The sequence below is a fragment of the Pelodiscus sinensis genome, chromosome 31 (genome assembly GCF_052426305.1).
Source record: "Pelodiscus sinensis isolate ZL-2025 chromosome 31, ASM5242630v1, whole genome shotgun sequence".
NCBI classification, from domain to species: domain Eukaryota; kingdom Metazoa; phylum Chordata; order Testudines; family Trionychidae; genus Pelodiscus; species Pelodiscus sinensis.
This window is the reverse complement of record NC_143082.1, coordinates 9,349,642-9,376,542: the sequence shown is the minus strand read 5'-3', so window position 1 is coordinate 9,376,542 and position 26,901 is coordinate 9,349,642. Positions and strand designations below refer to the sequence as shown.

The 26,901-nt window shown below is 53.8% G+C and overlaps 1 protein-coding gene across 3 annotated transcripts in view; it reads left to right on the top strand.

Moving 5' to 3' along the window:
- Positions 1-26,901, top strand: part of PDE1B (phosphodiesterase 1B) — a 137,250-nt gene that overhangs the window by 86,161 nt on the left and 24,188 nt on the right. For all 3 annotated transcript variants that reach the window (XM_006131134.5, XM_075902082.2, XM_006131135.5), the window contains one exon: positions 26,343-26,456. In XM_006131134.5, coding sequence (XP_006131196.3) covers positions 26,343-26,456 — 114 coding nt within the window. The remainder of the gene's footprint in view (positions 1-26,342; positions 26,457-26,901) is intronic.

Sequence of the window (26,901 nt, the reverse complement as noted above, 5' to 3'; positions counted from 1 at the left end):
GAGCCACAAAAGCTGATGCCCCTAATAAATCTGTGAGTCTCCAGGGTGCCCCAGGACTCCTTGTTTTTGCAGATTCAGACCAACATGACACCAGCCTGCTAGGCCTGATCAGCCAGCCATGCAAGGGAGGGCACACGAAGCCCTTTTTGCTTGCACATGTAATCACCACCAGGCAGAGTTGAACCTGGGACCTTAGTATAGGAGCCTCTACCCTTTGAGCTGAAAGTCAGCTGCCTCTCAGGCCATGCTGTAGAGGTCTTTTGTTCTTATCTGTTGCTGTGGTCTAGGTGCCACTGCATGGGACAGTGACCCACACTAGGGCTACGTCTACACTTCAGAGTTTTTGCGCAAAAATCCACAGAGCATCCACACCTCAGCGTGTTTTTGCATAATAAAATATACAGTAAATCAAAAGAACAGAGGGGTTTTGCGGTGTAGATAATCCTCTTTCTACGAGGAATAGCTCCTTTTTGCACAAGAGCTCTTGCACAAAAAGGTGTGTGTGGAAGGGCAATGGGGTTTTGTGCGCAAAAAGAGCCAATTGAAAAAAGCACAGGTGTCCTGGTGGCCATTCTGTGACTGGCAATCAGAGCTTTCTGTTGAGAGAGCATCCATGCAGTGTGGACGCTCTCCTGCGCAAAAGTGACGCACTTTTGCAGTGTGGACGCACTTTTCCGCAAGAAGTTTTTGTGGAAGATCTCTTCCTCAAAAAGCTTCTTGTGCAAGAAGCCTGCAGTGTAGACGTAGCCCAGGTGTGTGGGTAACACGCACTCTATGGATGCACACACATTGCCCACTCCTTCTCTCACACTTTCCCCCCACATACACATTCGTTCACCCCCAAAGCTCTTTGTTATGCCCCAAGGTCTCTGTGCTCGAACAGCCCCATCCTCCATCTGGGGTCCTCAGCCCTGGCGTTCCAGGGACATTGACAGTGCTCAGGACAGTGCCAATGACACAAAGATCAGGAGAGTGGAAATAAAGAAGAGGACAGGTCCCTGATTCCCAGAGATCTGGATCATCTGGGAGCACCAAACCATCTGTTCTGATTCAGCTGAATGTAGATGGAAGAATGCAGGCTGTAGCGACAGGCTAGGGGACTCTGGCCTGGGAAGCAGTGGTGGATCGACCAGGTGAACATGAGCTCCCAGTGCGACGTAGTGGACAAAGGGGCTATTGTGTTCCTGGGATGTATAAATATGGGACTCTCAAGCAGGAGCAAAAAGGTTCTTTATCTTTCTATTTGGCTCTGATGCCACCACGCTTGGAATCCTGGGCCCAGTTCTGGTGTCCACGATTCATGAAGGATGTTGACACCTTGGAGGGTTTGGAGAGGAGCCACTGTTCCCCCGGGGTTTTCAGAACCTCAAACAGGAGCAATTCACTGGTTTTACTTTAGATGGTGTTAGGAATAAATTAACAGGAAGGCAGTGATTCTGTCTGATTAAGGGTTAAATGCAAGGAAGCTTGCGCTTATTTAACACCGCAGTTGATTAGATTTAAGCAATAGGTCTAGAACATCCCAGATATTAACCTGATATCTGGAAGAGTACTGAGTAATTCACAGCAGTTTCAGGGGCCAGGTGTTTGTCCACTGGGAAGAAAAGGAAAAATATCTCTTGAGATGGCTTCAATGGGGCTGCTTTCAAGTACATTCCATTAGCTAATTTTTATAACTCACTTTTACAAAACACACAGGTTATAAGGACCTGATTGCATTATATTTCTAAAAAACGTTTAATAAACATTAATCATCTAAATTTAAGGCTTTTTATCCACAGAGGTTTTTAGACTCAATTTTTTACTTGTCTTTCCCCTCCCCCCATTTTCATGAGCAGAAACTGCCAACTAGATTAGTCCGTGCCTCTAAAAGCCTGTCTCCAAATTAACCCTTAACTAGGTGGTGTTCTATCGTATTAATTTACTAGCATGTTTATTTGGTATCGCTCGGGTCCTCAAGGAGGGGCTATGAGCAGGGGGCAATGGGTGTGGGACGGTGCAGGAGTCAGGGTTGGAGGTGAGGAGAGGCCCAAGCGAGGGAGTTAGGATGTATGGGTGCAGGAGCAGGTCCATGCTTTCCAGATAGTGGCTGCCCAGGACTGGCTGCAGCAGTGGGGGCCATGCTGCTGGTAGCTCCTTGGGGCTCACTGCAATGGTGGGGGCCATGCTGCCCATCTAGCATTTCACCTGTGATGGTGACCGGCAACATCCAGAGCCCTGCTGCAGCCGGCTACTGTCTTACGAACAGACAGTCTCACAAACTCTCAAATATAGAGCAGATAGTGGGTGAATGCACATAGGATGGTTGGAGGTAGCTTAATCATGTTTTGGGGCATACACACCCTTCAAATCCAGGGCAACACCATGAGAATGATTAAAGGGTTAAAAAACCTGCTTTATAGTGATAGATTTAAGGAGCTTCAACTAGTTTAACAAAGAGAAGGGTAAGGGGTGACTTGAACACAGTGTATAGCAGGACTAGTCAAGTGTTTTTTGTCAAGGTCCAAACCCCACTGGCATTGGAAAAGATTCAGAAAAAGGGCAACAAAAATAATTAGGGGTTTGGAACGGGTCCCATATGAAGAGAGATTAAAAAGGCTTGGACTTTTCAGTTTAGAACAGAGGAGACTAAGGTAGGATATGATAGAGGTCTATAAAATTATGACTGGTGTGGAAAAGTTATTCCCCCAATATAAGAACGAGGGGGTCACCAAATAAAATTAATAGGTAGCAGGTTTAAACCAAACAAAAGGAAGTTTTTCTTCATGCAGCGCACAGTCAACCTGTGGAACTCCTTGCCAGAGGATGTTGTGAAAACTAGGACTGTAACAGGGTTCAAAAAAGAGCTAGATACATTCATGGAAATTAAGTCCATTGATGGCTATTAGCCAGGATGGGTAGGAATGGTGTCCCTAGCCTCTGTTTGTCTGGAAATGGATGACAGAAGAGGGATCATGTGATGATTACCTGTTATATTCCCTCCCTCTGGAGTATCTGGTATTGGCCACTGTTGGCAGATAGGATACCGGGCTAGATGGACCTTTGGTCTGACCCAGTATGGATGTTCTTATGTTCTTATGCCAGAGAGACATTTTTTCACACTACAGTAAAAATAATGCTCTACTATATAGTTGGGAGAGTTTGTCTGTCTGACCATCTGTTTGTCTGTCCTAGAACTCCTCCTAAATGATAAGTGCTAGGACCATCACATTTGGTAGGCAGCTTCCTGTTATCATAACTTAAAGCAAGATCAGGGTTTGGTTGTGCCAGGACAATGGGATTAGGGATGTAGGCTTATTGGGTAGTCGAGTCACTACTCAACAAGTCACTTCTCCCACCCCTTGCTGCTGGGGTGGGAGCCGGTGCTGGGGGGAGCCAGCTTAAAGCTGATTCCCCCCAGCACCATCTCCATCTAGTAATATATTTTTTAAAAAGATGGTTTTGGTCCACTCAAAAGTATTTTGAGGTCCAGATTTGGCCTGTGGTCTGCCTATTGACTACCCATGTCATAGGCACCTACAAGGGAACAAATATTTAGTAAAGGGCTCCTCGGTGTAGCAGAGAAAGTTCCGAGCTGATCCAGCATCTGGAAGGAAGTTGAAGCTAGAACAATTCACACATTTTTACCTGGGACGGTGATTAGCCATCGGGCGGCTTCCCAAGGGTTGTGGCTGGTTCCTTCGTCCTTGGCTGTTTTTAAACCTGCATGTTCTAAAAGCTCTGCTCCAGGAACTGTTTGGGGCAGGTCTCCAGCCTGTGCTGGATAGGAGGTCACATCATAATGGTCCCTTCTGTGGAATCTATGCATGGATGAAACTTCACAGTGACCTTCCCTTCCCCTGGCTGCTTCCCCCTGGCCCTTGGGAACTGCTCCTCCCCCTTAGCTCTAACTCCCCAGTGGCCCCTGGCTGGAGTGCACTGTCCACGTGGGGCTGGGGCACTGCCCCCTGGAGACCAAGCTGCAGCATCTTGTCCCAGGTGGTTCCCAGGAACTCTGGTGTTATGGCCAGAGCCAGGGTGGTCCTGGGAAGCACTGCAGGGCTGGATACCCACCCCCCACTGGGTTGGAGCCCCCACCGAGCTGGGGAGGTAACCTCCCCAGGGAGCTGTGTGCTGCGTCCCCGCGCAGCAGCCTGGGTGGCTCGTGGGGATTTCAGTGGTGCGGTGTGGACAGGCTAAGTATTGGTCCTTGGGGAGGGCTGATCTTACAGCAAGGGGCAGAGCAGGCTGGCGAGGGGCCAAGGACCCTGCCCCAGCTATGGGGTCTCTCTGTCTCTGGCAGGGGGGAGCCAGCACCCCCACAGCTTTGTTGGCATCCCGCTGTGGCCGTGTCCAGTCCTGAACTCCCACGTGCTCCGTTACACGGCCAGAAGGGACCATACAGGCTGTCGTGCTGCCTCCCAGTCTACAGCCCTGCCCAGGACGGGGGGGTTGACCCTTCCTAGCAGGCCCAGAGCAATCTGCAGGGATGTCTGTCCTGTTTGGCTGTCGTCCCCGTCCCCCCCGCCCACCCTTGCAGAGCAGCGGGCTCTGCCCGGTGACTTCGGGGGGCAGAAGGTTCTGTCACTCCTGGCTCAGAGACGGGATCCTGCTCGGGTGCTGCAGGGCCCCATCCTGGCGGGTTGGAGGCACTGCTGAGATATAAATAATAGTGTCCCATTCCCACTGTCCTGAGCCAGCCATTGCCTCTGCCTTCCCTACTCTCCACCCTCCCTTTCTGTGCCCCATGCTCACCCTGTGCTGGGTACCCCGCCTGGTCCCAGGAGCTGGCTCTTCCCTGTCATGCTAGGTTGGAAACGCCACCCGAGCAGGTAGCTTCCTTCTAGCTGCTTTCATCCGCCGGCTCACCCTGGGGCCCTTGGCACCTCCAGCTGGCCACTAGCAGCCAGGCTTGGCAGGTCTTCATGGAGAAAGAACAGCCTGTGGCCCGACCCAGCAGTTGACACCCCTGCCAGCTGCCAGAGAACAGGGCGTGGGACTGAGGCCGGGCAGAGGGAAAGGGAGAAAGGGGGCCCTATGCCAGTCTCTGCCACCCACTTTCTGGGGTGAGTCCCTTCAACCCTTTGTGCCTCAGTGCCCCCAGCTGGGGCAGGGACCGCGCTCAGGGTGCAAGGGGCTGCCTGCTGTGCAGGGACGCTCAGAGCAGCAGGGACCGCTGTGGTCATCTCATAATCTGCCCTCCTGTGAGACTGAGGCCACAGAACTGCCCTGGCATGGGCCAGACTAGTTCCGCAGCCAGTTGATTTGAACATTGCTGATAATGGAGAATCCACCACAGCCCTTGGGAAGTGTTCCTGGGTTAATTACAAGTGCGGCCGTCGTCTGAGACTAAGATTGTGGCATTTGGGGCAGCTAGTAAAATGTGCTTAAACAATTCCCAAGTATGCATCTCATTTTTCTGATTAAATTCTTCCTCCCAGCTGATTCGGCTCATAATTGTTCTCAGCCTTGTGAAAATGGCTCTTCTCAGGCAGTTGTCTGGGCTTTATCCTGTTTGCACATAGGCAATGTAATCAAGACACCATCACTGGTATCTATGCTGCCCTTATATCGTGTGATCAGTTCCTCTTTACTGTCAAGATGTGGTCTAACAGAATTCCCCCGCGTTGGCGGCCACTCATTGTGGGCTAGGAAATTGTCATCTGTAGAGTTTAGCAATTCTGAAGAAGTTTTAATTAGGGATGTGAAAGGTGTACCAGCTAACCTTAATGGGAGATGCTTAACAATTCCAGTTAACCAGTGGGGGCTGAAGCAGCTCCCCACCCACTGTGGACAATAATCACTACGGTCCATGGTGCCAGGACTCCTGGGTCCTGTACTTGGTTCTGCCACTGACTCATTAGGTGCTCTTGGCTGGGTGAGTCCATGCTACAGGTTCCCTTACCTGCACACTCACACCCTTTTGTTAATTGCCAGCCTCTGGCAAGAAGATTCGTGCAGATCCCAGGGGTTTTGTTTTTCTAATCCATGGAATTTGCAGTGAGTTAGCAAGAGACTGACCCCTGCAATCCTGACTCCAAGCCCCCATTCTAACCATTAGACCCCACTTCCCTCCTGAGCCAAAGAGAGAACCCAGGAGTACTGACTCCCAACCCCCACACTAACCACTAGATCCCACCCTTCTCCCAGTCTGGAGAGTTAACTCTCAGCTCTGCTGCTGTACCCACTAGCTCACATGGCCTGTTCCTTGGGAAGGGGCATGTTCATACGACTTAGGGGTGCTGAGGGGGCTTCAGGTCAGTCTCTTGCCCTGTAGGATCTCCTTAGCACCCTGTAGCACCAACCGATCATTTGTTATGCAAAGCAGGGAGAATAACGTAATCTACATAATTACATAATTCCTGGGGGTGGGGGGAGTGGCACAGCCGCTAAAAGGAGCCACGCGCAGGAATACTGGAGCAGCTTTTGCCATCATGAATTCCCTGCCCGAGTTTCCGCAGAGCACTATGAGGAGCTGCATGCGCTTGCGGGGCCATAGCATGACTGACTACGTGGGACTGACTGGGCTCTGATTCGGCTGCCCCAGCCTCAGACTTCTGGTGCTTCCCTCCCCAGCCTGGGCCTCAGCACGCAGGCCCACGGTATCTGAGCACCCGTCGGGGAACCTTTTTGGGTTGGAGGCTGCTGACCCACAGAACAATCAGTCGGGGGCCGCAAAAATTTAAAAAAATTCTCACTGACGCGGCCCCGGCTGAGAAGGAGAAATGGACACCCCTGAGGTGGGGGCTGGGTGGGTGTAGGCTAGTAGATTTTGTGTGCTCCAGCCCTGCAGTGGGGCAGCGGTTAGGGCTCCCCAGTGCTGGGGGGAGCCCTGAGCCTCAGGGGCCAGATCCCGGCAAGCTGAGGGCTGCATCAAGCCCCCGGGCCTGAGGTTTTCCACCCCTGCCCTAGGGCATCTCCTGGCTGTTTCCTGGCCCTTGCATCCTCCTTGTGTCTCTGTCTCATGGCAACATCTTGCTCCACCCCCCACCCACTGCCCTACCATGTCTCCCAGCCTTGCGGCCTCCTCCCCCATCTGTAGCGGCTGCTGGGTTGGACCTGGGCTGGGCTCACTCCATGACCCATCGCAGCAGCGCTGATCCTTGCCTGCTACATTTCTCCCTCCATGACACCAGAACCGGGCCCCTGCCCCATGGCGGGGGAGGGTCACTCACAGGGCAGAACCTCCCAGGGAACCAGCCCCAAGGGAGTTGACAGGGCAGAGGGGCCTGGCGGAGGAGGGGACATTAGAGATGCCACCGAAGGGGATGCCCATGGCCAGGGGACACAGGAGAGGGGTGTGTGGAGGGAGGCTCCTGGCTAGCAGGGCAAATTTCCTCTTTTATAGAGGACACTCCAGTTTTTTGCTACCCTGCCCTCTATTGATACGGAACAGGAGAGCAGAGGTGAAAGGAACCCGGTGCGCCCTGCTGCGATGCTCCGGCTGGGGCACTCCGCTGCCTCAGCTCCCAGCCGGGCTGGGCTCCCGGGGCTCTCCTGCAGGCTGCCTTGCTAAGCAGCAGGCAGCCAGACAGGTGAAAGGGGCTAGCTGGGGTGTGTATGTCCCCTCCGTGTCCAGGGCTCCTCCAGCCCCTAAACTCCCCTGGCCCCCTTTCATGAGAGTAGGGGTGAGCGGGGTGGGGGACTGCAGCCATGTGTTTTGTGTTTTTTCCCTCTTCCCCTGCCTATCGAGGAGCAAGGGGAAAGTGCTCAGCTTGTGCCTTCCTCTTGTTCCCAGCAGCAGAGGGAAGGGCAGAGGAGGATGCAGCAGGCTGGGAACTTTCCCCTTGCTCCCTCAGAGTCAGAAGAAGAAGAGCAGCAATGACTCAGTATGTGTGGCTGCAGCCTCCCTGCCCTCCAGAAATAGTGCTCTTGCCCCACATACTCATCCCTCCACCCCTTGCCCTGACTCCTGAACCCCCCACATCCCCCTGTCCTGAGCCCCCTACGCACTAAATGCAACTGTCCTCTATTCGTGAGGTACCTTGATGGCTGCCCCTAGCAGGAGGGGTGAGGGACTCAGGAAGGGCAGGTGGTGCAGCCCAGAGGTAGGGTTGCCAGGTGTCCGGTTTTGAACCGGACAGTCCAGTACTTGAGCTTACTGTTCGGGAAACAAATTGAGAAAATGGAAATGAGAAAATAGAAACGTCCGGTATTTCTAACTAAGATGTAATGTCGATTGTGATGTCATGTCAAGTGTGGCCGGTATTGTTGTTGAAACCATCTGGCCATTCTACCCAGAGGTGATGGGAGAGGGAAAGGATGGGGGCAATTAGAGCCCTCTTGTCCCCCCACAATTAAGATTCCTGTCAGGCATGTTATTACCCCTCCCCGCCAGGGACTCCAATGAGCCCAGGATCTTCTGTGCCCACCCTTATGCTCCAATGACCCTAGCATCCGCCATCTTGGAAAATGGCCACCAAGTGTTTTCAGTGCGCTTGGTCAAGGCTGTCAAAGTGCTGAGGAGTTTGGGGAGCCTGACTCGTGTGAGCCGAGGGGAGTCATGAGGGGCTGGACTTTGAAAAGTTGGGAGTCCCCTGCACGGAGAGCACTGCGAGGGGATGAGCACCTGGGATGCTGTGGTGGTTAAAATCTCTGGTCCTGGCTTTCTCCTGCCCTGTGGGCTGTGTGAACAGCAAGCTGTGTGAGACCCCAATCCCCACAGAGGTTTCTAGAGGGAAACCGAGGCATTCATAGGAATCCTACAGCTATTACAGAATATTCCCTCTTTGTCACCCTGCTGCAATACAACAACTAAATAATAATGTCCAGAGGAAGGTTGTTAAATTTAGACTAACTGGCTAATCGAATAGTCAATGCAATTTGCATCACTATTGGATTAGTCAGTAAGGGCGCCTCTGCTTTTGAAATGTAGCAACAGCCCCAAAGACGAAAGTGCTGTGGGGAGCATGGGGCCAGCGGGGAACTCAAGCAGGCCCCTGCTGGCCCGATACTCCCTGTGGCATTTCAAAGCGGCAGCGCCTCTATCAGAAAGAGAGGGAAGAGGGGGGGGGGAGAGATGGGGTGCATCAAAGCGGCAGCGCCACGTGGAGCCCGGGGTCTGCTGCTTTGAAACGCCGTGTGCAGCCCAGGGTCAGCTGGTGTCATGTTACTGGAATTTGAGGGAAGCAGCCAGATCATGGCTGCACCCATAGGTGGGGGTGCTGGCCCCAACAGTGGTATAAAAGGGGGCCATGTGGGGTGCTGAATAGAAGCTTATTATCTCATAATCCTATGTAAGCTATTTATGTGGTTGTATAATGTCTGTGTGTGTAGTTAGGAATCTGTAGTCTGTGTGGATACTGAATACTTCTCTGCATGTGGTTGAGCATTGGGCAGAGCCTGGGCCTGTGGACATGCTAATTAGCAAGGCCCTGTGGGACAATGGCACTCAATAGGCCAAGGACACACCTAAAGCAGGAGGGCGGACACCTAAGAGCAGCCAGCAGAGAGAGGCTAAGGACCAGGTGACCTGCTGCATACAAGAAGAGGCCAGGAAGGAGGTATAAAGAGGCCATGTGGTCGATGCCATTTTGTTCTCAGCTCAGCACTTCATCCCAGAGGCAGCATTGCAGGGATCGAAGAGCCCAGAAGACCTGTGAACCCATCCTGATGCTAGGATGTGCAACAAGAACTTTTAAACCAGCAGCTGTAACATCTCTGCTAGAGCCTGCATTGAGGACTGGGAGATTCGGTGCATGTAACGTACTATTCTTTAACAACCTTACTCTCATGCTTTTCTTTCTTGTGATAATAAACCTTTAGATATAGATTCTAAAGGATTGGCCCAGCGTGATTTGTGGGTAAGATCCAGAGGGTAAATTGACCAGGGATCTGTGGCTGGTTTCTTGGAACCGGACAGAACTTGTTCGGGGTAGGTGGGATTGGGTGCTAGGACCCCCCCCCCCCCACCTGTGTATAGGCCCGGGGCCATCTGGGGCACGGATATTGCTGGGGTGTCGGAGGGGTTTTGCTCATGAGGCTTCAGGCAGGCTGCTGAAGTGCTCTGTGGGACTGGTTTGTGGCCTGTTTGGAGAGGTCACCAGTCTGGGGGCTGTAAGGAGCCCCGGATTTGAGCAATTCGCCCTGAGCGGACGCCCTCAGCTGTGCCCAGACACGGTCCGGTCCGTCACAGCTGGTGACTCAGAATCCCCAGCTGACTCCAGGCTCCATGCGGCGCTGACACTTTGAAACGCAGCGTGCAGCCCCGAGGCCAACTGGGAGTCCAATCCCCAGCTGGCCCTGGGCTGCACACGGCGTTTCAAAGCAGCAGACCCCGGGCTTCACATGACACTGCCGCTTGGATGCACCCCCATCTCTTCCCTCCCTTCCCCCTCTTTCCGATAGAGGCAGCAAGGCGGGCGGGGGAAAGCGACTAGTCGATTAGTGTGTTGACTTGTCGTTCACATCCCAAGTCCAGAGGGCTGAGGGGTGGAGTACCAGGGAAGGTGGGGCACAACAGCACAGGCATTCATGGGAGCTGGAATGAAAGGTGCCGCCGCACCCCCTGGCTCCAAGTGGTTTCCATTATTTACAAGGTTTACCACTCTACACATTGCTCCAACACCCTCCGCATGCCTGAAGCTGTCCTGTGGGTCAGAGGGCTAGTCAGTGAGTGGCACAAATGTTCACGGAAATGCACTGAATTCAGTCAGAGCTGGCCATCTTCCTCCGACCTGCTTCCATTTGGGTCTCAATTCCACCCACCCCCTGCAAGCCAAGCCAAGCCAAGCAGCAAGCTGACTTCTGGGGAGGGGCGGTCTGGTTCTGGATCCTTAGCTCTGATTAGGCTGCAGCCGTTTTCCAGGTCCAGGGTTAATAGCCTAGCAGTTCCGCAGAGTGATGGAAAACCGTGGCTGCAGTCGGAGGCTCCTGGGGCCTGGCAGGGAGCAGTGGAGGAGAAAATAGAGAAAACGCATCTGCTTAGGAACAAAACTCGCTCCAAAGCAATGTGCGTTCAGTTGCTCCTGTTCGCAAAGCAACAGCGAATGGATCTGGATCTAAATCCTCAAAGGGCAGGTGTGGGGTGGTGCAGCAGGGATGAGGGAGGCGGGGAAAAAGTGGCTTCCACCCAACACTGGCACAAATGGCGATGGGTAAGCAGGAGACTCGGCACGTGGGAGGGAAGATCGTAACCCTGCAAGTCAAACCCACCATCCACAGAGTGAGTTGCTGCAGCAACTGATGGGGATGGGGAGTGTGGGAGAGAGAATTCAGATTTAACCCTTAGGAGGCCTGTTTCTTTTAGCACGCCAGCCCTTGCCCCCCCAGAGGAGGGGCTGGCTCCTGCCACGCAATGGGGCCTGGTATCTAGAGTCTGTCCCCAGCAGACTGGCTCTTCCCAGGCCTGGCAGGGCTAGAGAGCAGAGCCAGAGCTGCACAAGGAGGTGCTGGCGGTGGGAGGAAAGGGCTGCTTCTTTGCTCTGGAAGTTTGGGAAGCGACAGTGAGTCTATACGGGGGGGGAGGGGGCAGTTCCACAGGCTGCAGAGGGGACGGCTTGTGCCACCATCCACTGGATTTTATAGACACAGAGTGAGGGGTCCAGTATGAGCAGGAGAGAGAGGAACATGGAGTCGGGCAAGGTCCAGACAGATTCCTGGGGCGGTTTTAAACCCCTCTGTAGGGCTGTAGCAGCTGTCACACAGTCCCGGCCTGGAGATGTTAGTGAACTTGATCTGACAACTCCCTTGTGTCTCGTGGGAGGATCTTCACCCCCATTTTACACCTGGGAAAACTGAGGCACAGTCTGGTCTATGGGGCCTTGCGGACTGACGCTCTTCTGGAGCTGCAAAGAGAACCCGAGGCCCAGACACTCAAGCCAGCGCTTGAACCACTAGGCTCCACAAGCCTCTGGCCCTGAAAATTCCAGTACTCTCACGAGTCCCCACAGAAAAGTTTGTGACACAAGACACTTGACAAGTGTCTGACCCTGCGAATCCCAAGGGCTCCCTGGTGCAACATGGCTGTCTCACATGGGCTGCCTGGGAGCTGTGACTGCCTGCAGACAGCTAAAGGAGCCTGGGTTTTGCTCCATGTCAGGCAGGCAGGCAGGCACTGGTTCAGTCCTGTGGTGCGAGGCACCCGCAGCTGTGATCAAACCCCTGGCGCTAGGGCTCCTGGGTAGCTCACGATGAATGGCAAGAAAAGTGACTGACAAAGAGCTTTGCAAGAGAACTTCCCTCTCTCTGGATCCAGGCCCCTTCCTATTCCTGCCTGGGAACACTCCCGATCGTACGAACGTCGCTGAATTCTGATGGGGGCCCAGAGCCAAGAGCAGCTTCATGGCACCATGAGATCCATTTACTGACAACAAAACCATAAGCCTGAGTGTGTCACTCAGGCTACGTCTACACTACAGTGATTATCGGAAAGAGTACACAAAGTGCGTTCTGTCTACACAGGGCCAAATTTTGGAAAAGCCTCCTCTTTCAGAAGAGCCCTTTTTCCTCGTGGGAGGAGGAAGACAGGGCTTTCAAAAGAGCATGTCTGCTCTTTCACCAAAAAAAAGCGGAGGAGCAGACGCGTTCCCTGGACACGGCGGAGCTTTTCCAGGATATCACAGAAAAACCCCGTAGTGTAGACATAGCCTCAGAGAAGGAAGCTGGGCTAGTTAAAGTGCTGAGCTGGAGTCAAATCCCAGTTTTGCCGGAGGCAGCTTAAATGAGTCACATAATCATTTTCTGCCTCAGTGCCTCATCTGTAAAATGGGGATAATAATCTGTCCTGTGCTTTGCTTCATCTGTTCAGACTGGGAGGGCTCTGGCGCAGGGGCTGTGTGACAGATTCCGATTTGGAGCAGGGCCTTTAGGATGGGAGATGATCTGAATAAGGGAAATTAGTGCGTCCCGTCAGGGAACAGAACAGTAGGAAGGTAGGTACCTAATGATATAGTTTTAGGCACTTTGTGTTTCTAACAAATGCTTCTGATCTAGTTAGGTTCCTAACTCCCTTGGAAAGTCATTGGGAGTCAAGCACCCAACTCACCTAGGCATTTGTGATAATCCCCCAGGCACCTCTCTGCATCCTTGAGGCACCTATGGACATGGGTGCATTGGGCCCCATGTGGGCAGCTCGCTGCACTGGGAGCATGTTGGAAACATGATGGTGAGACAGCTTTCCATCAGGAAATGCTGCTGTGATGAACTCACCGGTTGACACAAAAGCCTGTTGAATCGGACAAAATATTCTGTGGGGGAAAAAAAAAGATCAAAACAAAACATTTTCTGCCCCAGAACTTGTGAATTTGGGCTGGGTCTGGTTCAGAATGAGGCAATTCTGGACCTGTTGACATTTCCCTTGAAACGGGCTGTCCGAGGGTTGGCCAGATCAGAGTGACACTGAACTCCTCCCGGGACTAGAATCACTGAGCGCTTCCTGGGAGCCCAGAAATGCCTCCGCCCTGCAGATGCACATGCAGAGTTTGGGGGGGCGGGGGGCGCTGGCTACATGGCTCCTTGGTGGGCAAGGGGCTAGGGCATCTTGGCGACAAGAGCACTCCTCTGCGAAGTGTCTCCTTGAGTTTGCCCTTGCTCTCAGCTTTGAAGGATGCTGCTGCTTTCTCTCTCCCTCCGCTTTGCCTCTCAGCAGCCACCTTCCCGGCTAATTGAAAAGATAGTTGGGCGAGATTATAGTGTTGCTGTTTAAATTGCCCAGGAGGGGAGGCTGACTCGGCAGCCAGTGAGGGAGGGATATTTGCAGGCCAGCGAGTCTAGATCACAGGGCTGTCAAGTTGAAATGTGGTCGTTCAAGCAGCGTCCCCTGCGCCCCTTCTGCCTGGAGCAGTGGGACACCACCTCGGTTGTTTACTCACCTGCATGGATGCCTGGCTGGCAGGGGTGCTGATGCATTCCCCACTCCTCTAACATTGGCTCCCCTCTGCCTGTGTAGAGGGTTAATGTAGGCAGGATTAGACAGGGCCTTGAGGTCAGAGAGCCATTACGTCCGCTCCAGAGGTGAGCTGTCCCCACCCAGAGGTATTTGGATCTGGGGACTTGTTGTTGGCCCTGGAGGAGAGTCCCCTAAGAGGCTGGGAGCAAATTCATCACTTTGCTGGATTCGACAAATCCAGGCCTGATGAGAGACACTGGATTTATGGCTTGTAACAATCAGTAACTCACTAGTATCCCTCTCCCCTGCCACCGGCGAAGCTTTAACAGGCCACTTGACCTTGGATGGTCTCTTGAAATATGTTACCCACTTGTGCTAAACAATCAGTTCCACCTTGTCTTTAGCTGTGACATTCGGCGCCTTTTGCAGCCCGAAGAAGAGCTGAGCAGCTCCAGCGCTTGTCTTCTCACCCACAGGAATCGATGTAATAAAAGAGATCGCCTCCCCCACCTGGTCTCTCAGGCTATGTCTACACAACAATGATCTATCGGAAAAAGGCACGTAAACTAAACGGCACTCTGCAATTTGCGTACCTTTTCCCGATAGTTTTTTTGGAAGAGGCTTTTCCGAAATTTGGCCCATCTACACTGAGCCAAATTTCGGAAAAGCCTCCTCTTTCGGAAGAGCCCTTTTTCTTCGTGGGAGAAGGAAGACAGGGCTTCCGAAAGAGCATGTCTGCTCTTCTGCAAAAAAGAAGCGGAAGAGCAGACGCGTTCCCTGGATGCGGTGGAGTTTTTCCCAGATACCTCCAGTATCCTGGAAAAAACCCATAGTGTAGACATAGCCCCAAGGAGCACGATGGGCAATGGGGGCTTCCCCCACCCACCTCAGAAAGGAAAACTGGGACACTTGCTTGTCCTAGGAACATGGATCCCTGCTGAGAGGCTGAGGGACTTGGGTCTGTTTAGTCTGCAGAAGCGAAGAGTGAGGGGGGACTTGATAGCAGCCTTCAACTTCCTGAAGGGAGGTTCCAAAGAGGATGGAGAGAGGCTGTTCTCAGTAGTGACAGATGGCAGAACAAGGAGCAATGGTCTCAAGTTGTGGTGGGAGAGGTCCAGATTGGATATTAGGAAAAACTATTTTACTAGGAGGGTAGTGAAGCATTGGAATGGGTTACTTAGGGAAGTAGTGGAGTCTCCATCCCTAGAGGTGTTTAAGTCTCGGCTTGACAAAGCCCTGGCCGGGTTGATTTAGATGGGATTGGTCCTGCCTAGAGCGGAGGGCTGGACTAGACGACCTTCTGAGGTCTCTTCCAGTTCTGATTCTATGATAAGGGGATGGTTGGATGAAATAACATGATCTTGGTAACTAATTGACCATTCATTTCCAGTTGGAAATAGGTCAATGGAGGGATGATAGGAGTTGCTATAGGGAATTTTCTGGGTGTCTGGCTGGTGAGTCTTGCCCACATGCTCAGGGTTTAGCTGATCGCCATATTTGGGGTCAGGAAGGAATTTTCCTCCAGGGTAGATTGGCAGAGGCCCTGGAGGTTTTTCGCCTTCCTCTGTAGCATTGGGCACAGATCACAGCTGAAGGACTCTCTGCATGTTGGGGCCTTCAAAGTATTGGAAGGCTTCAATATCTGAGACATAGGTGAGAGGATTATTCTAAGAGGGGTGGGCGAGATTCTGTGGCCTGCACGGTGCAGGGGGTCAGACTAGATGATCATAATGGTCCCTTCTGACCTTAAAGTCTATGAGTCTATGAGTCTATGAGTCTATGCTGTCACCCCCACTGCTCACTTCTAGTCAAACCGCCCCGCCAAACCTGCTCTTACCCCACCCAACCCCAGCTCCCTCCCATCCACCCTCAATCCCCAATTGTCTCCACTCCTCCCCGCCACCACCCCCATCCCCTCCCAGTTCAGAATCCCACAGGGTCCCTCGCCCCCCTGCATCCCACATCCTGCCGGCTCAGACACAGCCCTCTTCCGTGCTTGCGTCTTGCCCTCCCTGCCTGGCTCGGAAATGGCACAGAGGTATTCTGGCCACAGTGGCCTGATGCCAAGATTCCCTTAGGGAATCTCGTACAGGGCTGGGTTCTCCTACTGGAGTACACCTTGTTAGGTGCCATCGACATAGACTCATAGACTGTAAGGTCAGAAGGGACCATTATGATCATCTAGTCTGACCCCCTGCACAGTGCAGGCCACAGAATCTCACCCACCCACCGCTAGAATAATCCTCTCACCTATATCTCACATATTGAAGCCTTCAAATAGTTTGAAGACCCCAAGATGCAGAGAATCCTCCAGCTGTGATCAGTGCCCAATGCTACAGAGGAAGGCGAAAAACCTCCAGGGCCTCTGCCAATCTACCCTGGAGGAAAATTCCTTCCCGACCCCAAATATGGCGATCAGCTAAACCCTGAGCATGTGGGCAAGACTCACCAGCCAGACACCCAGAAAGTTCTCTATAGTAACTCCTATCATCCCTCCATTGACCTATTTCCCACTGATAATGAATGGTCAATTAGTTACCAAGATCATGTTCTCTCAGACAGGCTGAGCTGGCTTGGAGTTCCCCTTAGACACCCCACGCGTGATCTGTGTGATGAGCCAAGACCAGATTCTGAAATGTGCTTAAGGCACAAGCTGTGCTCGAGAGACCACTTGGAACAGCGAGATCCATTTGTAGGATTATTCCTATTTGCCCTCTGTACAGTGGTAGAATCTATCAGCCTTGACTCCCCCCCCCCCCCCCCCCGGCATGGCCCCTGCCTCTGTGACAGGGGTGAGGAACCTAAGGCCCGAGGGCCAGATGCAACCTCCAGCTTGCCTGGATCCAGCCCCTGAGATTCAGGGCTCCTCCCCCCAAGAATTGGGGAACCCATACTGGTGCTCTAGCCACCCTGCAGTCGCTCTGCGGGGTTGGAGCACACAAAATCTAATAGGCTGGTGTGCGAGAGGAATGGGGGGAGTGTCTTTCCCCTTCTCAGTTGGGGGCGACGTCAGGGAGGGTTTTTTTGTTTCTTGCTTGTGCATGGCCCCCACCTCATTTTTCTGTGGGTCAGTGCTCAAAAAAGGTTCCCCACCCCCGCCTCCAAGATAAGACAAAGCCTTTGGCTACAGAGAGGCCGATGGGGAGCATAAGGGAACGAGAGGATAACAGATAAGGGGTCACAGTATATCAGCTGGGTAGCTGCTGTTGTCGAGATTTTCAGCTCTCCAATGGTTTGATGTCTCATCTTGCAACTGGCCGCCCTTTGTCCCAGTCTCACACTGCGGCACTTCCTCTCTGCAGCTTGGCCTTCTCGCAAGTCACTAGCGTTTCTCCCCACTGGGGGGTCAGAGTCTCTCTGACTGCGTCTAGACTGGCATGATTTTGCAGAAATACTTTTAACGGAAAAGTTTTTCTGTTAAAAGTATTTCCGCAAAAGAGCGTCTAGATTGGCACGGATGCTTTTGCGCAAAAAGTGCTTTTGTGCAAAAGCATCCGTGCCCGGTATAGATGTGCTTTTGCGCAAGAAAGCTCCGATGGCCATTTTAGCCATCGGGCTTTCTTGCGCAAAAAATTAAGGTGCCTATCTACACTGGCCCTCTTGCACAAGTATTCTTGCACAAGAGGGCTTATCCCTGAGTGGGAGCGTCAAAGTATTTGCACAAGAAGCACTGAATTAGAACGTCAGTGCTCTTGTGCAAATTCAAGCGGCCAGTGTAGACAGCTGGCAAGTTTTTGCACAAAAGCACCTGCTTTTGTGCAAAATCTTGCCAGTCTAGACGCACCCTCTCTGTAAGCCACATCAGGCCTCCTGGCAGAGAGGGGGTTGGAGGTGGGGTTGGGAGGACAGTGCAGACATTGACACGTGACTATGCAAAGAGGGGCCAAGTGTAACACAGCTATCCATGGCTACCCTCACTATGGACGGCAAACATCCTGGAAGAGCCGTTAAGTCTCCTGCTTTAGGGCTCCAGCAGGTCGCTAAACATTATAGACATTATCCCCATCCGCCACTATGAAGTCCTCACCCCTTCCTCTGCAGCATCTAGTGCTGGACCTGTCGGAGTCAGACCTGGAGCAGCCCAGCCAGACGCTGCCCATGTGTCCGGGTTGTGTGAGAACCGGTAGCAATCTCACGCTCTGTGAGGGGGACAGTGATGCCTGTGACTAGTTTCTAAGCCTAGAACATGGAGAGACTGGGGACCTCTAGCTCCGTTGGCATCTCTGATCGAGGGACACTGCTCTCCACCTCGGTGCTCTCTAGATGGTGGCAGAGATTCCTGCTCTGGGGTCTGGCAGGGAAGCAGTAAAATTGCTTGGCATGAAGCAGCCCGTCTCTTTGCTCCTGTAAGGGTCTTAAGAGCTTGTTTAATGCCAGTTGCCCTGGTTAAGCCGCGCAGAGCTGCCCTCTGTTCCTGGAGAGCCCCTGCTGCCTGCTGGGAGTCTGCATTGCAGGGGAGGTTTCTTGAGACCTGGATGCTTCTCCAGTTTGTGAATCCTCTGTGGGCCGAGCTGGATCCTCATGATTCTGTTCATTGGGGTAACTGATCCCGGCCCCCTGTAGGTGGCAGCTGCAGGCAGTGCTGGCCCCAGGCCCCATATAGTGCTTCAGGCAAGGAGCATCTTCAGTGTCCTCCCCGCCCCCCACACACCACACGCCATTCGACAGTCTTTGGAACACCTTAGTTGGTATATGGCATTTGTCGCCCGCTTCACCATTTCGAAGCACGATTTGCATGCCTGATTGATCCCTGTCACATAAGATACATTTGCACACCAAGAGCTGGAAATCTGTACTTCATTCAAGCCACATAGAAGCAAGTAAAAGGAAGGGAAATGTCGTTCTCAAAAACTCTGGAAGGCTCCACGAGATTCTACAAAGTTCTGGAGCACGCTAGGGCCGTGTCCAGACTCAGGGTTTTTTTTGGGAAAAGTAGCCTTTTCCCGAAAAAACTTCCCCTGCGTCCAGACTCAAGCCGCGTTCTTTCGAAATTATTTCAAAAGAATGCGGCTTTTCTTTCGATGGCGGTAAACCTCAATTTACGAGGAAGAACGCCTTCTTTCGAAAGTTCCTCTTTCGAAAGAAGGCGTTCTTCAATGTAAAGAGGCCGTCTTCGAAAGAGAGCATCCAGACTCGCTGGGTGCTCTCTTTCGAAAAAGCGGATTTCTCTTTCGAAAGATCCGCCTGCAGTCTAGACGCGATCTTTTGAAAGAGTCTCTTTCGAAAGAAGCCTGCAGTCTAGACATAGCCTAGGAGATTAGTGGAATGCTTGAGACCTTTTCCCTCAACCCTTCTATTTTCCCTTTTGTCTCTAGCAACAGAAACAAGCCCCTGAGATTGCTGCTCCCTCCGAGCCAGCATCCCTGCCCCTACATCTTAGCCTGGGCATCATGTAACCCAGAGGGCTTGGGGGTTGCTTTACTCACCTCTGTGTCACCTCCTTGGGGCTCATCCAGAGACCTCGCTTTCCGCCCCTTGTGCCAGTCTCACACTGCGGCAGTGCCTCTGTGTGGCTTGGCCCTGCAGCAAGTCACTGCAATCCCCCGCCCCACCTTCGGTGTCAAAGTTTCTCTACATAAGCCACATCACGCAGCCTTCTAAATCCACCACCCTGTTTGCACCAGCCTCGGGCTGGGAGGGGAACCCAGGGCTACATCTACATTGAGTTTCTGCTAGGGACCCTACGTTCATCAGCTACTGCCCCTGTGGTCTCACCCCCAGACTTCTTCCTGCTCCTTCCTCTCCTCCCCAAGAGTCTCTGCAGCCTCTCTCCCCTGTGTCCACCTTTCTGCTCTCCTCGCCCTGACTCTGCAGAGGCCCAGCCTCAGGTCCAGGGCTGTCTAGCAAGCCCACATACTTACCAGGAGCAGTGCATCCAGTCAGTCAGCCCCTTCTAAGCCGTGGGGCGTGAGGGGAAAACACCCCCCACCCACACAAGGGTGATTCCACCGGATCAGAATTTGCCTAGACGTATTTCAGCTGAGTGAGGTCACTGTTTTCACAGTGCGGGACGCGCTGGCACATGGACTGGCCGACCGTAGAGGGGAAGCAGAGAAATGTGGAGGTGGCTGCGTAAATGCAGCCCGGCAGGTAGGGTTGGCAGATGGTTTAACCAAAAATACTGAACTCTCCCCTGCCCAAAAAAAAACCACACCAGGAAAAAATTCTGTCGAGGAAAAAAAAGGGGGGGAAACCAAAATTGTTAAGCAAAAGTTGCTCCAGTCCTTCCAGTTTGGGTCCTCACACTAGCCCCCAATGCACTCATCTCTCCCCCAGAGCCAGGCCCCCCTAAATGCCCCCATCCCCGAGCATTTACCCCTCCCCCTGAGCCAGACATCTCCAGTGTCGGGAGCGCCCTGCCCCAATCAAATCCCCCCTGCAGTGCCAGGCACCAGAGGAACGGGAGAGCCGGGTAAGGAAATCTTACTTTTATAGTCACCGCTCCTGCCGCCCGGTCCGGCTGCCTTGGCTCACATTGTGTAGAGGGAGGCATCATGTGGCCAGCTGCTGGGTCTCTGCTGCCCATGTGGGCCAGAGCAGCATGCACTCCACTCCCAGCCCGGCACCCCCCTAGCATGGTGCCCGGCAAGTGTCCCCCTCATTCCCCCCTTCACTATGACTCTGCTGCGCTCCTCACTCCCCCGCCAGACGCGGCAGGGGAACATTGTCCCCACTGGGCAACTGTCCGAGGGAAACAGGAAATACCGGACATTTCGCATGTCCAATGTCTTTTTACTGGACGGAGCCCGCAAATACTGGACTGTCCGGGTGAATACCAGACACCTGGCAACCCTACCGGCGGGTCCCAGGGACTCCGCAAAGCTCTCGTTCCTTATAGCCCAGGCTTGTCCTCTTGGAGCCATTGCTGTCATGATGAGTGGCCAAGGAACCAGGCAAACCCCTTGCCTTGCTGTGGGTCCCAAAGCAACGAGACAGGTCTCCCCGTTTTCCCTCAGGCAAGGCCCTGGGTGTAGCACAAGGCCAGAGTTTGAAAGGCGTTTGGGTGTCTAAAGATGCAGGTGACACCTAGTAGGATTTCCAAAAGCGTTTTTTATTTCAGTGTGAACTGGGCACCTCTACAAACCTGCTAGGAGGCCTCCGGCATCTGTCGGCAACTAAATGCCTTTAAAAAATGTGTCCTCGCTGATTGAGATCAGCGACCCCTCCCTGTGTGTGCACAGCCATCACCACACGCACCTGCCAGCAGCCTGGGGCCTAGAAAATCATGCAGAGCCATCACCTCCTCCTCCTCTCAGCATTGCAGTGCGCTGTTCAACAGCTGACGACCCCCCCAGAGGAGGCCGGGCTTCAGGGCTGAGTGAAAGATTTTCTGCCGTGAGTGGGAAAAACACCCGTGGGTCTCTGTGGGTGAAAGACACGCTGGGCCCGATTTTCAAAAGTGATCCTCAGTGGGTGGAAGGGAACTTCTCCGTCGCTTTCAGTCAGGGCTTCTGTGTCATGAGAGCCTATTGAGACCGTCAGGCCTGTGCCGTGGAGTGGAATGAAAATAAGGACTCCAGTAATTACTGTGACTGTTAGTGGCACAAGCGAGGGAGGTACAACACAGCCAGGCTAGAGAGGAGACTGGCTCCTAGTTGCCCGCAACTTGCACGAAGCTGCAGATACCCAGCTCTCTAAGAAATATCTGTCTCACCACTGGGGTACCCGGCTCTTCTGCCGTCTAGCCACCCCTGTGCTCTGGCCTCCAGACAGGATTCTCCCACCTCTGCTCTGCCTGTGCTGTGACCAGCACTGCTGTGGGCTGCCCTGGGATGCCTGCAGGGCCACGGTGTGCCACTCCCAGCCCCATGCTGTGCTGGGGGAAAGGGGGCTCTGCAGAGCCGGGAGGGAAGTTGGGAAGGAGCAGAGGGCAGTGAAATTGTTGCTTTATTGTCAGCCTGGAACTGCCCCCCTCCCTCCCAAGCACGGGCTCCCTGGGGAACGTGTGGGATTCCAGCCCCGGCGTGTCATTCTGCACGGAGCAGCGCTGGGTGCTTGCAACGCTCCCCCTTCGCCGGCAGAGCCTGGGCACTTCCTGCCCCACCGCCTGTTTTCCTCCCCGCGCCTTGCACTCGTCTGCCTGACCGCTTCCACACTGACACCACGGGGCTGGAGAGCAAAATGGCTGCGTGAGGGGGTGTGTGTGCAGGCATGCGCACACCCGTGTGTGTGTGTGTGCGTGCACGTGTGTGCGTGTGCACATGCACGCACACACATCTTGTCAGGGCAGAGCGGGTTTCTGACTGACTATGGAGGTGTTAATCCAATTGCCAGCTACTGAAAAGCCTTCAGAGGCTGTTCATCATGTAAATGGCATTAGGAGGGATGCTCAGTCAGATCCCAGCCTTGCATTCGAAGGGGAGCCGGGTCTCGTCTCCCTTGCCGGGATCATTCCCTTGCCTCAGAGTGAGGCCAGGTGGGCTCAGCGTGGGGATCGCACCAGGGGCCAGCGTGCGCCGGGGGTGTGGTTGGGCCACAGCTTGCTGCGGCGCCACGTCTGTGCGCGATTCACCAGGTACCTGGGCCAATGGGGCCCGTCATCTCAGGCGCGGCTTGTATGCCAGGCACCATTCACACCGAGTCCAGCTGTTTGGCACTCACCGGTGAAACAAGCCAGAGAGTTCTTAGCCCCCATCACAAAGCCCCGCCCCCACCACCACCTCCGGCTGGCCGTCCCTGCAAACAAGGTCAGATTAGAATAGGGCCCCCGAGGCAGAGCTGCTCCCAGACCTGGTTCAGTGGGGGTCCTGTGGGATCAGGGGCAGCCTGCAGCCACACAGCCCATGTTCCATGGCAGGAAACAGGCCACGGGGCAAACCCCAGCAGAACCCTGGGTTAGAGCTGCCACCTCCAAGAGGCAGAAGAAATGGCCACAGGCCACCCCTGTCTGGACACAAAGGTCCTAGCACCAACTGAAGCTAAGTCCAGCCCCTCCCAGGAGCTCCTGTCTGCACCACCCAGGCCCACTCCTCACGCCTGCCTGCTCCAAGAGGCGCTGCTGAGCTCAGGGAGGCCCAGGTGCCGGCTGGGCTCCCAGGGGTAGCGAGAGGTGACAGCGAAGCACAGCACAGACAGCCTGGCAGAGCCAACACCAGGCAGGTGGCAGCCCTACCCCTTCTGGGGCTCTTTGGGGAGTGCAGGGGAGGAGTTTTGCTCTGGGGCCTCCCTGAGCTCAGAGACAGACGGTGTGGCTGCCTGCAGGCCCGGCCTTAGGCTGTCCCCGTCCCGAGCCCAAGTACAAGGGCTGTGGCCGGAGCTGGTACTGGACAAGGTGGTCACCTGCGTCGCCGTGGGTGCTGCTCATCTCGCTGGCCTTCACGCGGGAGATCTCCATCGGTACCTGCCCAGCCAGCCCTGAAACCTGGCGCCCTGCCACTGCCCCGACCGGATCCCCCTGCATCACCCTGCCAGCATCTGGGCTCCAACCCAGCTGCATTGGCAGAGCTGCTGGAGCTGGCCTGGCCCACATGTGTTGACAGCTCTAGGCTGTGCTTGGCCCTGCTGAGCTGGGATGCAGCCCCGAGCCGCTCGCCTTTCTCCCTGGCTTCCGCAGCTTGTGTTTGATCGGAGTGAAGGGGAGAGTCACACGGCTCAGCAGAGAACCTGGCCTGGCCAGTGTGTTTGGAATAGACCCTGCGAGTGACTTGTGCTGCCCAGGCGGGACTCTGTAACCCCAGAGTGGAGCGGGTGAGGGGGACCTCTTTTAGGTTGGGGGCCGCTGACCTTCCTGAATGGCAGCTTAGAGCAGCAAAATGCCGCCTGATGCTCTGATGGGAGAAGCAGAGTCGTCCAGGCTCACCTGTGCATAGCACCGGGGAGCTGTGGCTCTCTAGCTCCTGAGGCCCACTCTAAGGAGCAACTTCTCAGCAACTGCGGCAGGGTCTGGCTTGGCCCCTCGCTGTCCTACATGTAACAGCATCGATCCGTGGCCTGCTACTGCAGGAGCCTTCGCCCTGCAGCGTCAGCTACAGCAGAGAGCCGAACAGCCCACAGTTTAGAGAGCAGCTGGCAAAGAGCCCGCAGCCTCACCGTGCCAGTCCCAGCAGCAGGATGCCTCGCTGGGAGCGCAGACCCACTGACTTGTGAGCACAGAGCTGGGACTGCTTTCAGTGGGCAACTCCAGCTCCCACTGGCAGCACACAAACCGGTCCCTCCCTGCCCATGAAATACAAACCAGAGAGGCAGCTGGCTCTTTGGGAAAGTCAATTAGCACAAGAAAAAAGCTTTGATTGAAAGAGACTCCAGGTGAGTGACAACTCCTAATCTGAGGAGGAGTAATTCCGGGAAGTAGGGGGAGCGTGTGCGGGTGTGAGACAGAGAGAGGTTCCTTGCCATCCATCATGGGGGGGGAGGCAGTTAAAGAGCTACTGCAAAGATAAAGATCTGTTCCTATTTTTCCTCACTCCTCACATTGCCCTTCAAGGAAATACCTCGATCGTGACTATTAGATCAAGCTGCAGAGTAATAGAAACAAGAAGGGGTTTGGTTAGGAAATAAAGGAGCTCTTGAATCACCCCAAATCCATGAAAATTTAAGCTGGCATTCTAACTAGGTGGCCCCAGGATCTGAATCTGACGTTTGTGAGTGTAATTAGTTGGATAGGAATCCTATTTAAAACAATTTCAACCTGAGATAATTAAACTGGATGAATTTGATGAGTCTAATTTACTTCACTGCTGATTAACTTTGCTTCATTTTGCAATGCAGTCAGCTGGGAAAGGGAAACAAATTCAGTTCTGCCAACTCAAGTGATTTTATCTAAGTCTGCTGCTATTCTTTGTCTCCTTAAGTCTCCAGCTGCTGGAGTCAAGTGATCATGTGAGACTATCAACTTTTTTTTATTTTTATTTTTCTCTCCCTCATGATTGTGGAGAAAATCTTGAAACTGTGACCTAAGGAGTACTTACATGTTGGCAACCAGCAGCTAAAAAAAAAGTCGTGACATTGAATTTCGTTAAAATCTCAAAATTTTAAAGCCAGTCTCGTGATTTTTCAGTGCTGACTCATAAATGCTGGAGGGATGGCCAGGCTGCAGTCTTGTTCTGGCTCACTTTGGCCTGGATTTTTAAAGGTATTTAGGCAGCTCACTCCCATTCTTGTCGGTTTCACCTCCACAAGTCCCATGCGCTAGCCCAACGATTCTGAGACTTCATTGTACTGCGGCCCCCTTCTGACAACAAAAATGGCTCCATGATCCTATGGGTCCCACGAAACTCAGCTGCTCCGGCTTGGGTTGTAGGGTTTGAGCTTTAGCATTCTGTCCAGAGCCGCAGCAATGCCAGCTCTGGTGACGCATTAAAATGAACTCGTGACCCACTTTGAGGGTCCTGACCCACAGTTTGGGAACCACTGCACTAGCCCAAATGCTGAAATTCTCGCTTCTTGACTGTCTGGGCAAAGCTTCCACCTCCTGCCAAAACAAAGATCCCATCTGCTCCCATTGTAAACGAAATTCAGGGCAAAGGAATTTTCCAATCTGTTAACTTTGGTCTCCCTTTCAGGCGACCCCGAAAGTTCAGGCTGGAGCCATTTGTATTTCCAATTAGAATCATTTTTGTTTTACATCAGCAGAAAGTAACAAAAGGAGAGAACACAGTGAAGTCCTTGGGCGCTCGCTGTCTGTCTCTCAGCGCACGTGTGCATGTGTGGGTGTTGTCTGCACTGATCAGAGCCCAGAAAGGCAGCTGGCTCTAGCAGATGGCAACAAGTTCTAGGGAATTTAAAGGGGAGAATCCCATTGAGCCAGACTGCCAGGCTTTGTGCTGCTGCAGACAGCGTTTGAAAGAGCGAAACCTCCTGTTTCAGGGCATTAGCTGATCTCTAACTGGTTGGGATGGGGAAGAGCCGTTCATTGGGGCAGATCACCTCATCTCTGCCTGATTCGGGGTTCTCTGCAGTGCCTGTGGGAGATGGGTCCTGCAGTGGGTTACAGGCTCCCCGAGGGTCACTGGCCGTGTGTAGGGAGCTCAGTTTGCTAGTAGCTTGTAGTGCTGCTCTGTTGGAGAGCCGGCTGAGAAAAGCTGGTGGTTCTCAGCCCAGCACCGGTGCTTAGCCCCAGGGCAAAGCCCAGGCCTTGATGTCCTGGAATGAGCATCTGTGCAGCATCTAGACATGCAGCTGTGCTGGAGCAGGAGCAGGACAACAGGTCTCCAAGCTGGGAGCTGCCCACTCCTTCCCCCCCGGGCAGAGCAGCTCCTGCAGCTTGCTGTGGCCTGGGGTTGAAGCTGCAGGTTCAATCAGCCCCACTGCTGATTCTGGGTGTGCATGGCAATGGGTTTCTTTGAGCCAGTGTGGCTCAGATACCAGCTCCACCGGCCTCCCCTCCAGCCAGGGAGCAGGGCTCTTGCTGCCCTTGCCCCCAGAGGGGGACATGTATAGGCTGGCAGGAGCCAGTGAGTGAGGAGCTGTGACAGAGGGTGTGTACTGGGCCGGGTAGGGCACCGGCTGTGATGAACCCATGCAGCCTTTCTCCCCTATGGCTTGCAGGGGACGCTGGCAGAGGCCAGGGGTGACCCATGCCTGTCCTGTCTTGCAGGTTGAGGTACATGGTGAAGCAGCTGGAGAATGGCGAGGTGAACATCGAGGAGCTGAAGAAGAACCTGGAGTACACAGCCTCGCTGCTGGAGGCCGTCTACATCGATGAGACCAGGTAGGCTGGGGCATGCCTACCCCGTAGCGCCCCTGGGCATGCTAGGGGCTATACTGGGGATGGCTCCTCCTGGGGGAAGGCGTATAGGGGATGGGGTGCCCCTTTACAGGGGTGGGGGGTACATAGGCAATGGGGTGCCATGCTGACAGGGGTGTTTATAGGAACAGAGTGGTGTCCTGCCTGGGCAGTGGGGGGGGGGGGGTTGTAGGGTGCTGGGTGCCAAGCTGTCCTTCAGTGGCTCAAGAAAATGAGCACCAGCCTCCAGGCAGACGGCTAAGAACCGGGGCACAGCCGCCTCGAGTTCAGAGCTTAGACTCCTCAGGCAATGTAACAGCTCAGCCACAGGGTCGCAGACAGTCCCCCATGGCACTCAGATCTGTCCTGCCACCAGGTGAGTCGGCCTTCCTTCGTGGCAGACGGTCCCTTACTCTAGGGATCACGGCAG